The sequence below is a fragment of the Nyctibius grandis genome, chromosome 10, assembly GCF_013368605.1.
Source record: "Nyctibius grandis isolate bNycGra1 chromosome 10, bNycGra1.pri, whole genome shotgun sequence".
Taxonomy (NCBI): Eukaryota; Metazoa; Chordata; class Aves; order Nyctibiiformes; family Nyctibiidae; genus Nyctibius; species Nyctibius grandis.
Genome location: NC_090667.1, coordinates 28539114 through 28552375, shown reverse-complemented (window position 1 = coordinate 28552375; position 13262 = coordinate 28539114). Strand labels below are relative to the sequence as shown.

The window sequence follows — 13262 nt, the reverse complement described above, 5'->3', positions numbered from 1 at the left end:
AAACTAGGTAACAGCAGCCCAAGCATGAAAATCAAATAATTGCTATTAATACCGACAGCAGTGTGATTCTGCTGGTGGAAGTCTTCCACTGGAAAAAAACATGGTTTTGTCTACTTGAGGCAAGAATTTCATCCTTGAAAGACCGTCCTGTGCTTTTAGAAAATTGCTAAATTGCTTGTTGTTCCAGACCAATCACACACATTTCTAGGACTAGTTGCTTCAGAGAGTGCAAGACCTTTGACAAGGTATTATTAAAAACAATACCATGTTTTACTTGTACATGCATCCATCTCTTTGTAAAGATTTTATATAAGCAGATACACGACACACACATCTTTTTAGGGTTAGAGAACTACCCGCTTCAGCACAGACATACAGAAATTTCTTCACCCACAGATGAAACATGGTCTTCATCAGATACAGCCCGGCAACCCTTCAGCCATCAGCAGGATTACTCTACAACTTGTCTCCCACTGAGAACTACAGAAAGGATTTAGACAGACAAAATACAGTTGCCCATAGTGGAATGCAGCTGTGGAATTAAAACTAAAAGCCACCACTCAGCCAAAAATTCCACAAATTTTTTATTCTTTCTTTTTGCCTTTAAACAATCACAAGTGTTAAGGCCAGCCAAATTTTACAGAAGTAGGCACAACTGTCTAATCTCATTAGACATGTAGTGGCTCACCCTGACTTCAGTGTCATGCTATCAGGCTACAATGACTGAAGGTTCAAAGTTATTCCATTAACTCTAATATCCTTAGTTTGTGTTGGAAAGCTTTAAAGATGTTACTCATCCAATGACACTACCAGGTAACTTTTTTAAAAAAAATATCCCTTATAATCACTTCTACTTACTACTTTTACCATTTTAAGCCTTTTTTTCCTCCTTTTACAATGAGGACTCTATCCGTTGGTGCCTGTCCTCCTCCTTGTTAGAGTTGCACCTTCTCATCAGGGAAAGGGATGCTTTTTGTGTGTTTTTCATGAGGGATTTGCAACCACTTCCTGATCCTTTGTCACAGATAATTTTATTTAAGTGGGGAAACAGAGCAGGGAATTTCACATTCTTCACTGGAGGTAGCATGTGGAATGTGCTCTTCAAACCATTGTGAAACATGTAAAAAACTCAGAAGAAACCAATGTAAATATAGTTCTTAGGTTACTTAAAATTAAAAAAAAAAAACAAACAAAAATATACCACAGCATGAAGAAAACCAGAACAAAGCTTAGCATTTTCTTCTTCTCAACTTGTGTTTGCCCACGGTGTTGCTACTCACCCACAAAACACATTCCTACACCATGAATGCTGCAGAAAACATCACTTGCAAAAATGCTTTAGTGAGCTGCTTAGAGAATGTATGGAAATAGTATCTCTATTTCAAGCATGTGGTAGAATACGCTTCCTGCAAGACTCCGCTTGCATACACATTCATTTGGAAAGAATCTGCATTATCAAATCACATAAGCCTTTTTTAGTGCACATAGTTCTCAAAGTGTTTTTTCTGTTCGAAGACTCTAGATGCAAGGCTGTAGTTTTCAAAATACAGAAACACTCTGCATATATGAAATTATTTTCATCTGAAGACATCCACTGATGTCAGACAGATCCAATAATTGTATGCTCCATCAATAAACTGCAAATCGATGGCAGCAAGGATGGTTGCATTCTGCTTCTAACCAGTATATATGGAAACTGCACCTCGCCTGAGAAAGAGAGGGCATTCAACAAGAAAATCTGAAAGCATTGCACATGCTTGACCAAAAAAAACCCCAAACAAAACCAAACAGACTTTTCAACAAGGAATTTGCTTTAGGTCTCTGCCCACCCCGGCCACTTTATTTGCCATTCAGGCATATCTGGTAAATTAGAAAAAGCAGAGTTATTTTGTGGTCTGTAAAAGTCATTTATAAGTGCTTTCTTGAGATCTCCATTTTCATTTCCAAATACTATTCCAGCGTTTGCAGGGAGAAGGTAATGAGCATGACCTACAAAAGCAAAGGACAGTTATTCCTTTTGTCCATTTATCAGTGTTCCAGGTCATGAGCTAGGATGTGCCTGAGCCCTTATCCCAGAGCATGGAATTGTCTCCTGCTCTTACCCCATAAGAATTACCTTTAACCCTTATATACCTTCCAAAATGAGAATCCCTTGAAGGATACAAGTGTACCAGAGAACCGATAGAACTCCAGTGACAGGCTTTCCAAAACAAAGTAGTGTTGGTGGGGGAAGAGAGGGGGAAGCAGGGTTTTATTTTTCAACTTTCGTCCCATTAATCATCTCACAACTTCTGCATAATTTTCCACATGGCAGGGACTAGCTAGTTAATCCATTTTACAGTTCCTCTCCCTTTCATGAGACTGTTGCTTTTCTATATGGAAACACCCAAGCCAAAGAAATGCTGGTTGCTCAGTAAAAGTCAAAACCCCCAGTGTTACGGATCCTGCCTGGCAAATTCCTGGTTAAATCCAACCTATCTAGAATCGCAAAATAAAATAAAGCCAGCTTAGTTTTCCAGAAAGTAACAAAAGACAGATACTGCACATATTTCATTAAGGAGGATGTTTATTTTTCCAAATATTGTATTAAGATAGTGCCCTGTTTGCCTATTTCTATCAGCATCTGCTCTGTAATACACAGAGAATGATAGAAGATCAAAGTTTTAATTGTGCAAGTAAAAGAATGTATTAATAACATTCTTTCTGTCCTACAGCAACAGAGATAAACTTAAAAAAACCTCTAACAGCTAGGAGAACAGGATATTTATACAAAGATGTCCTAACAAAAGAAAAGCATGCAAAACTACCTCTAGTGGATAAACAAACTAGGCTCCCTGTTTGCAGACTGTTCCCTATCGAGCTCAGCCCTTTGAGATCCCCTCCCTCTCTCAGTCAACAGTGTTTTAACATGTCAGCCGAGTTTCACATTTTTATACAAACTCTTCTCAGCATCCTTTGTTCACTGACCCTTTAAATTTAGGAAAATGTAGCAGGTGTGCCTTTAAGGCCCATTTTGCTGCCAGTTGCTTTAGATTCCCCTCTCCCAGGTAGTAAGTCATTTAAGAGGGGGGGTGGTTGGTCTTTTTTTCTGCTAGTTCCTTTTTCCTGCATAGGCTGCACTGCGTATTCTCCATATCCCTTTTGATACACAGAGGATGCTCGTTCTGCTGCATACGTAAAACAGTACCTCCCCCTCAGGAGACATTATTACTTCTCGGCTTTCTGAGACTGGGAAAAGCCCAAATTTGTTGCCTGTTTGTCACACTGCTGCCACTCATTAATGCAACAGCAGACTTTGAACTAGCTGTCCTCCTCCTCCCCAAAATGAATATAGCACGGAGTGTTCTCTCCCTCTCAAGACAGCACTTTATCCACTTAGGGCTCTGACTTGTATACACTGAAGGGAAAAAAAAAAAAAACACCACCACAAAACAAGAAAATACAACCCACAACTGTACTAATTTAAAAACACAGGACTCCCAGAAGTGATGACTAGGCTATCTCATTGAAAGCAAGATCAACAGCATGCTGTACAAGAGTGGGTTCAGAATTACCAGTAGGTTTCTTTCAAATTCAGAGCCTAAGATGAGTTCTGAAACACCACTGTCAAGTAAAGCATCATTGCCACCTCCACCTGAACAGACGCCGCCACAAGTGGAGAGCCTGAATTGTCTCAGAAAAGTCTACGAGGCAACGCAGAGGACAACCACCTTACTCAGGGCTACCTGCACAGCAAAAACTGACATTGGAAAGCAATTCTGTCTCCTTTCAAGTCATCTGTGAATTATAAAGAGCCAGTAGTCCTTCGTCCCTTTGTCTTTAAGGAAGAGTTGAATATTCATTTTAGCTCCTTTTGAATCTACTTCTGGGCTAGGGCCCAGTCCATCTGCAATATTTTTAAAAGCGACAATTTAGATTAAAAAGACACAGAACACCCACTCAGTTCTTCCAAACTACGGTAACTCACGACAGACGGGACACTACGGTTAACCGTGGCACCGTTTTACAAAGCTGCAACCTGGACACTGATAGGCAGAGAGTGAAGTAACTCACTGTACAATGAGCTATTGTACACAGAGAAACTGTACAAGACACTTCCTTTCCTTGTGTTGTCCTCTCATTCATAATAACGTCCTTTAAGACATCTGCTAGAGTCCTGTAACACTAATGGAAATGGAAGAGCTCCAGCGGGAACTCAGGGGTTTCTCTCTTTTTCCCATGAACTGAACATTAAGGAATTTTAACAGATGTTCTACTTGGTCATAGTTAATAAAATGAATTATGCAGGAATTAAAAATCTGGCTCCATTTGCTTATATAAGAGCTCAGCAGCAGAACTACATTCCCATTAAGAAATTCTAGAGGATTCACAGTGGATTTATAGTCTGCTCCTGCCTTGTTATAAGATTGCTGGAGATGTCACAAATGAACTTCTGTGTTGTGGAAAAGATGAATAAATTTACCTGTTCATTGACTGCTTTTAGTAGCATGATCCAGTTTCCACACCGGTGCGTGCTGGTACACTACGACCATAGGAAAGGATGATTCTCACTTGGATTTGCTTTGGAAATGACATCATAGGAATTCCACATCATTTCACAGCCTCCGATTTCTGCCATTTATTCAAAGTCTCATTCAGCAACCTAATAACCATACTCCCGCTTTGTGCTTTATCACAAAAGCTTTCCTCTTGGAGCACGGATGCCTCTTTCAGGCCAGTACTGGCAATAGAATGATGCACTGTGCCTCACTTCCCTTTCGATTTTATGATTAGTTCAGTGTAACTAACACCAAAGGAAGACGTAAAGACCAAAATGTAACAGAGATGCAAAGGAAGAGGCACCAAAAAGGAGGCGGGTGAAAAAGTCACAGCCAAGACTTCCAAGCACTGAGGTTCACTCAAAGAAAGTTATTTCCAAAAGCATTACATATTTAGCCATCTTCTTTCTCTTCTAATATTCATCTGTACAGAAAGTATTCTGACGAGAAGACAAGGGGGATAAGTGAAAGAATGAGAATCAAAAATGAAGGATGAAACAACTACCTCGCACCAGAACAGAAGCAGCACAGCAGCTAATTCAAATTACATAAGAATGAGGCTGTCTCGAAAAGATCTACTATGCTATAGTTAAAAGACGAGGCTTCCACATCGCACTCCCTTTCTAACCAGACTCATTTTCACTTAAGTCCAAGCAACTGGCAAGCAGATCTCTGTCCAGGCACGGAAATCTGCTTTATGTAATACGCAAAATTTTATTCCGATGCAACAACTAAAATTAACCTTTCTTAAATTCTGGCTCAAGAATTTTACCAGTGCAAGAATATCATCATCTGAAAAGCATCAATATTCCCAGCCTCTGCCAATTTTTTTTTTTTTTTAAACGAAAAATCATGCATTGAAGCCCCTCTATCCAAAAACCCCACTCCCCTGTAACTAAACAAAGGCTTTTGTGTAAGAACCAAAGCATGTGAACAAACTCTGTAAGTATAAAAGCTGGAATTAAATATCAGTCTATACATGCTATGCAGCTACCTGGATATGTCCAATAATGGATTAATATAGATTTTTACCTGAAAATAAAGACCTTCCCTAAAGGAAGAAGTGTCCTTAAAGAGATGGGAAAATACCAAGATTAACTGTGAGGCTTAAAACAGTCCCAGCTGAAGGTTCAATATGCTGTTCTCACTCAAGTGACATTGCTTTACGATATTTAGTGTCAGAAAATGCAACGGTCTTAACAGTGTTAAATTCAAAGATTTTTTTTTTTTTTAAAAAAAAAAACCATCACGTGTGATTTGTTTCATTTTGAAGAGAAAGCACATTTCATTTGGTAATCATTTATTTCTCATTCTATCGGACAGATTCTCCCAAAAAGCAATACTTCAACTGAAATCAGTTCTGAAGGATTTTTTATGAATACACATAATGGAGAGCACCCCTATTAAATTTCCAACAAAGTACTGCCATTTTGAGTAAACAAAGTTATCTCAGCAGGGTCACAAGCTACGCCATGAATATCGTCTGCAAATTAATTACCACCCTGACATACGTCAAAACAAATTTTAAGGAGAATAGCACCCAGTAGTAACCGTGTATTTTATCTACCTGTTAGTATGCAAAAATCTGTATTCAACAGGATCCAAATTTATTCATTTATTCAGAATCCCTCAGAGAAATCAAAATGATTCGGTGGCCTTTTTTGCCCGTCTCCAAATGAAATCTGAGTGAATAACATGGGTTTAGTGAGCCAGAAAATAAGTACAGGACAAAGCTATGGTGGGGGTTACATTTCAGAAAAGCAGGTGTCATCTCTGCACAAATAACTGATTTTTTTAAACACTCAAAACTGCTAAAATAGATGGTAGTGCATTGTCATTTGTCAGCACTTGAAGGAACATTAAATTTGGTATTTCTTATTTTAGGCAATATCTATCTATACTCCATATTGTAACAAGACCTGGCTGACATAACTGTCCTAAAAACAGTTTTCAGCATGAAGAAAGGTTTTTAAAAGCAGAGCTATTGAATGAAGGTTTAAAAAGCCTCTGCAACTGCCTTCATTATCAATGGCAACACAGCCAACAGATCTGATCCTGTGTTTAAAAAACAAAAGAAGCAAAGATCCAAACCTAGTTTACTCAGTTGAGTTATATAAGGAGAGGACAAACCCACACATATCACACTGAACACACCAAGTAAAGAATCCTTCCTGGACAATAGCTGTTATGTTTTCATAGGAATTGAGCCTCGTCTCTTAATTTGAGGCACTCATGGTGCAACTTCTGCTTTGTCAAAAGATGACCTCCTAGGATTTGATTCTGAAACAGTTTTAGACTGGGAGTTCATCAGTATGTTTTATTACTACTTTTACAATCTGCTTTCAGTTCACACAGCATATCAAACACTTCCATGACACTGATCCTATAATTCACAGTAGGTTTATGAAGAGATTTCAGTTTAGGAACTATTTTCTGCCAAGCAGGCCAAAATATTTTTAGCTCCAGTTTTTTTCCAACAGCAAAGTACTTCTGATTTAGAGTTAAGTAATGCCATATCACATCCACAGACTGGATGACTAAATGAATTTCTTTCACACATTTTTTAAAAAAAAAAAAAAAAAAAGAGAGCGAGCACAATCTTCCCTATAGACAGATGACAATCTCTTGGCATCTGCTGACAAACATATTTAAAGAAAGTCTAAATCTGTCTGTGCCAAACTTGGCCTGATGCCACCAGTTCACCATTGTTGGCATACCTAATTCACATGATGCAATCACAAGACTCGAGGAAGTTTTCAGTACTTTATTTTACGATTTTCATCACGTTAACATATACATTACCATCTTACGATTTAGTAGCAACAGACCTGAGAGACAGGATGGTAGATGACTTTTTGCATCTATCACAGGTTTTCTTAGTGCATATTATCAGTATTTTATTTAAATTACAGACAAGTAACGTATCTAGAATGAAATATGCTAGGATTTATAGCTTATGGTTAGAGCAATTGATCTCAATTGTGCTACTATCTCTTGTTAGAAAACAAAGTGAGGAAAAGGAATCAATTAAAAAAAACTAAAGAGAAAGACAGACAAGTGTTTTACCTCTCTTAATACTGTGCTTTTATAACCCCGATAAAGTCCTTGAATACCCTGTAAACCAACAAAAGAAAGCATCAGCTATGGGGAATTAGTTTGCCAAAGACCACAATTTATCAGTGATTACGAGGCAAGCGTTACAGCCTTACTGAGTGCCAGACCTGAAGTTCCTGCAAATTGACTATATTGATTTTAACACTGTGTACTGTATTCCACGATTTAGAATGCCAGAAGGTTTTATGCTCATTTCAAAGATCATTTAACCACTGTTCAGAATAATCAGGTATAGAGAAGAAAATATACCATACAGTCAAAATTAAAAGGGCAAGAAGGCACAGAAACACATTACTTCAAACTCTACTTGCCCAATATTTTGGTCTAGAAGTATCCACTCTCCTATAAATATTTTGAAACTACTACTCTTCTGTTTTGAATAGCCCATGCAAAATGAACACATAGGATGACACCTTCCTATGTCCACCTTCTTAGTCTTGATTCAGAGCTCTCATCAAGACAAATATTTCATATTTTTAACCAGCTGATAACATTCAAAACAATTAATATTTGATTTTAAAAGTGCATATGAAAATTATGTTTAGTATCTTCTAGGACGGTTTATTCCACTGTTTGGCAAGTCTCATGGTTCTCTGGCCAGCTACCAAAAGGGAAAAAACATATGGTTTTGAGAGCACCAGCTTTTAGAGCAGAATGACCAAATCACAGAAAGAAGTTCCAGGGACCCTCTTGTGCAGGGTTATCACAACAGTTTTCATTTACAAGCAAATAAAAATCATGTGGATCATTTAAACGTCATATTTATGTCTTCCTTTTCCTGGCTTTTACACATGGAAATGTGTATAATATTTTTCCCCACAGTGTTTTCAGGAGCCACTTTCTCGTATGGAATACAACTTGAAAAACCCCCCTTGTGAGACTTAGCACAAACAGTGATGAACAGGTTTTTACAGGAAGGAACAGTATAACTACTGAAAAGATGACAAAAGCCCTTGTTTTTCAAAAGTTACCAATGCTGGATGAGCACTCATTTCCAGAGCTCCTACAGAGCCTCTCTGAAATGGTGCCTTTAGGACATTCCCTCCAAAGCCTGCTTCAGAAACTGGAAACCATTCAGCAAATTCTAGAGAGAGACTCGATGTCCTGTTGTCCCAGATAAGGACTGTTTGCATAAATACAAGCAGAGCTTTGGAAACTGGAAAGCTAAATTTCTTTTTTTTTTTTTTTTTTTTTTTTTTTTAAATGTAGGTACCCCATATAAAAAGAAGAGGAAAGAGTTGTTTAGAGTGTGCATGTAAGTGCATGCTCATGAGGGAGGTGGGGGTTTGGTTTCCTTAAACATAACATCCCAATCCCTTTTAGTGACAGAAGAATAGATGGGAAAGTGCTGGGAGAGCACAGATCTGGAATAAAGTTGTAGGAGTGCTTCTGGACATGTATGAGTAGGAAGAATGAAGCAACTTCTTTGAAATTTTGTTCTGAACTCACCTCATGATACAAGGTCTGGGAGAGAATCCGGAGGGTACTTGAGGAAGGAGAAACCTGGGCCCTTTGCTTGACAACCTCGGATGGAACCCGTATGAGGCACGCAACCTGTAAAAGAACCATACATTCAGGGAGCAATTCCTTTTGCTGCCTTACTCTTCATATAGCAAACATATTTGGAGGTTGTTCCAAGTACAGAAATAAGGAAATCGTTTTTGTAATGATAGAAGTTGAACTTAAAAGCTGTTTATGAGCAGCTTATGTATTTGCTCTGATAGCTATGTGCTTTCTGAACACAAAATTGTACTAACAGAAAAATGGAAGTATCCTTGAAATTTCTAACTTCCAAACCAGAAGTAGATTTGGGTGGGGGAAAAAATCACAGATTAAACCAAAATTTTGAAGCCATCCTGTCTTTTGGCAGCCACAGGAATTTTTCCCCCTACTCTCACAGATCTAAAGTGGAGAGTCAGGACTTGAACAAACTTCTTTCCTAGGTAGTTCCTTTCTGCCCTCTAGTGACTGACAGCAACAGACACTCTGGTCAGCTTTAGATGCACACAGTATATTCAAGGTTTACCTTAAAACACATACTGGATTTCATTCAAGGTGAAGCACTGAATTGATTCTTTCCTACACAATGAATTTACTAGGCAAGAAAGGCCCCTGCAGCTGGAGGTAGTAATATGGCTGCCACCACAAAGCTACAGCTTTTCTGAAAAAGCCAGACCTGGCTTTAAAATGTTCACCAGCCGCTACAACTTCAGGTAGGAGTTAAGCTTGTGTGCGCATAATTTTGAGGAATAAGGATCCTGAAGTGTTGGAGAATTACAAGCCTCTCATCTCTCTAGAAAATGACTGTTTATCAGCACTTAAACTTCTAAGAAGAGTTTGTCTTCAGTTGGCCCCAAAGATACTTAAAGCAGTGCTGGGACTGGTGGCAAAACACCAGAAACACCACAGGCCCTCACCAGATTTTTAGCCTTCCTCAGTCCCATTCTGTGCCAGGCCCAGGAGCACACTGTGATGAATCTGGTCTCTAGACATAAAGGTGATCAACTGAGTACCTCAAGTCAAGATCAACCTAGGTAAAAGCTGTCCATCTGAAGTGGTAAACCACGCTGATAACTCAGCAACCCACATGTGCCAAAGAAAGTTCAGGAATTCATTGCCAGATTGCACAGAGACAGTAACTTGAGTGGTCATTTGTGGGTAACACAGTACAAGGTTTAAGTTCCATTTTTGCAAAGATACCAAGAAAAAGTCCGTTATCGTGTTACATTCCTACAAGTTTACCAGACAACAATATCCAAAAGTCATTACAAACAGATCTAACTCCATATGCTCTTCAATTCTCAGGGTCAAAAATAACAAGTGACCCCAATCTGTCAAGAAAATAAGAACTGTCAAGTTTTTTGATAGTTCAGCATAAATATTTATAGAACTTCATGCTTCGTAACACTCCATGTCCTTATATTAGCTTTTTATTCCTTAAAAATATGGAGGCAGGAGGAAAGCTTTAAAAGGCTTGGATGAAAACAGTCTAGTTAATCAAGACCAGACAAAGAGCGCAGCGTGGCTTCCTGACATCTGGGGTGCTGCAGTTTTGGCAGGAGAAGGGTGGCTACAAAGTAATGTCTCCATTTCCCCCGGACTACTTGGGGTGCATTTCATTTCAAATTAACTTTGATGTTTCTCCCATTTGAATTTGCGCTTACAAGGGAATCTGTGGCTGCACAAGAACAAAAACAGTGATTACATTGTGCTGTTATGAAAGGAAATAAAGGTTTGTGTCATTCGGGCTGCGCTGTCAGATTGGCTCCACGGGGCACTTCTGGTACTAAAAAAGCCACGAGCTGCAACTGCCAACATCAGACTGAACGGTGACATTTTCGCTGTGCACCTGAACTTACAACGTGGTACCTTATGTGTTCCTACATGTGTACCTTACTATCAGTAACAATCCGAGCAGTCTTTTGATGTCAAACACAGGTCTCTAAAGGGAAGTATGCAAGATTGAGTTCACCTGTATCTTATTAGCCCTTAAGGTTTAAAAAAAAAAAACCAAACAACAAACTAACAGCCTGGGACAGATGGGTGCAGAGAAATCTCAAGTCTATTACGCTCAGATCTCAATCACTGCAGTGCCTTCCAGGTAATACTGTGAAAGTTAAAACAACACAATGCACGTCTCTGCAGTTTGCTTTCTTAGCTAAATATGTTCAAGCAGCACCAGTGTGATAACACTGTACCAAGAGAATTCATAGTTAACTTTTCAGACATCTGAACACTCTATGCAAATTGCATAAGCAAGGGTGAAAGATATTAGTGTGGCTGCTCTGCAGTAACTGTCCACGTATATGCTTTTACCTGCATCGACTACTAGGTAAATAGACATGGAAGACTGACAATAATGTGACCTCTCACAGTGGGAGCCCATTCACCTCCCTAATCATCAAGACCCCAGGAAGAAATTGCTTTTTAATCTCTGGGCTGTTCACGGAGATTTCGCCTGTTGCTTGCACGGAAGAACACAATACAGCCTGCCAAACTCAGGCCATTCCTAGTGCCTCCTACCGGTTTGGGGGATGTCCTTGTGACAAATTAGCTCTCTGTTGAACATCTGCATAGCCATCCATGGAGGGCTAAGCAGGGGACCCTCAGCTACCTCGGCTGGCATTAAGGCACCAGACAACAGCACCCTGTTGACATTGGCCACGCTCATTTTTCCAAGCCAACTCTGGAGCCAGGAGTTATTCCCATCTTCTGATGGGAGCAGAAAGATGGAATCAAGATCCTAGAGACCAAGTTCAGGGGAAAAATGTGTGCTGCCCTATAAGCTCCTTCCTTGTTTACCAGGTCAGGTAATACAATTCTCCAGTTTCCAGACTCTTTCCCCTATCTCAATGCCCATGTATACATACCATAAAGGCAGGAAGACAATAACACTGAAACAAAAGGCTCAAGGATTTTTAGATTTAAGCTTTAACGATACCCAATTTTACAGCTACAAGCAAGGCTATTATTAGTTTACAGAGCAGGTATGCAGAAATGACAACATTAGCATCTATTACCTTTCTAGCCTTTTAATACTCTAACCACTTCTGATCAAGAGAGTACTGAATTTCAAAATCCTTGTCTTAAATCATTACCAGGTCAAAGAGTGACTCCAGTGTTTAGACACAAATCTAAGTGCATTTTTAATTTACTGACTTGCATTAGCCAGTTCAGGACAACAGCTGAAAACAGGACTATTTTGTTAACATCTATCTGTGTATTGCTAAGAGAGTATATCTTCCAACTAAACAAAGGTAATTTTTTTCCTCGGTCAGTTCAGGGAAAAGTATTTTAACTTTTGGATACTCCTTGCATGCATCAACACTGCCATCTCCTGGTCGGATTCTTGTGGGAACCAGACTTTCCTGGTGGTTCTGACAGGTGTTTCGACTGATCATGAAGAATGAGCAGTGTAATTAAAGTCTCAAAAGTGCCTTGAAGTCAACACAGAGCCTCTTTATATATACACCGATTTAAACAGTTTGTTTCAGTGCATCTGAAACCTGTTCTGATGTGGCTGTAGGTAACAGAAAACAAGATCTGTTGCAAACGGCACCAGGAACTTGCACAAAACCTTTTGCATGGGCTCACCTACATTTATTGTAAACACCTTATCTTAAAGCACTAACTTCTGCATAGGAGCCAGTCCTACTTAGAGATGGAGCAGCCGTTCAGAATTAGGCAGTACTCATCTAATTCATCAGCACAAGGCTACCGAGCATTTTTCTCTAGACAATAACACGAGACACATAATAAAAAAGAATAGAGGGGATAGCCTTGCTTACAAGGGGGTTTGGTGCAAGTAGGTCATCCAGGACTTGACGATTCAGTAACCAGGGAAATGCAAAAGCTGCAAGATATACACAGCTCACTGCTCATCCAGGGAAACCAGCAGCAAACACAGCTTACCATGAAAATGGCTGAAGAAAACTCCCAACCAAAAGGAGATTTTTTTTTTTTTTTTTTTTTTTTTTTAAGTGATTTTGTGGTTAACATGACAAAGAACCTGAAGTAGCTGGCTGGACTAGAAAGAACCCATTACATTGTCACTACAAATTCTGGAGTAAGCACTTATCTGCAAACCACCACAACACCGCTTCTAGTTCA

At 39.2% G+C, this 13262-nt stretch overlaps 1 protein-coding gene across 2 annotated transcripts in view; it reads right to left on the bottom strand.

The window, feature by feature from the left end:
• SLC25A26 (solute carrier family 25 member 26) overlaps window positions 1-13262 on the bottom strand; it is a 93474-nt gene that overhangs the window by 63825 nt on the left and 16387 nt on the right. For both annotated transcript variants that reach the window (XM_068408329.1, XM_068408330.1), the window contains exons 4-5: window positions 9102-9206; window positions 7605-7652 (exon numbers count right to left, since the gene is read on the bottom strand). In XM_068408329.1, coding sequence (XP_068264430.1) covers window positions 7605-7652; window positions 9102-9206 — 153 coding nt within the window. The remainder of the gene's footprint in view (window positions 1-7604; window positions 7653-9101; window positions 9207-13262) is intronic.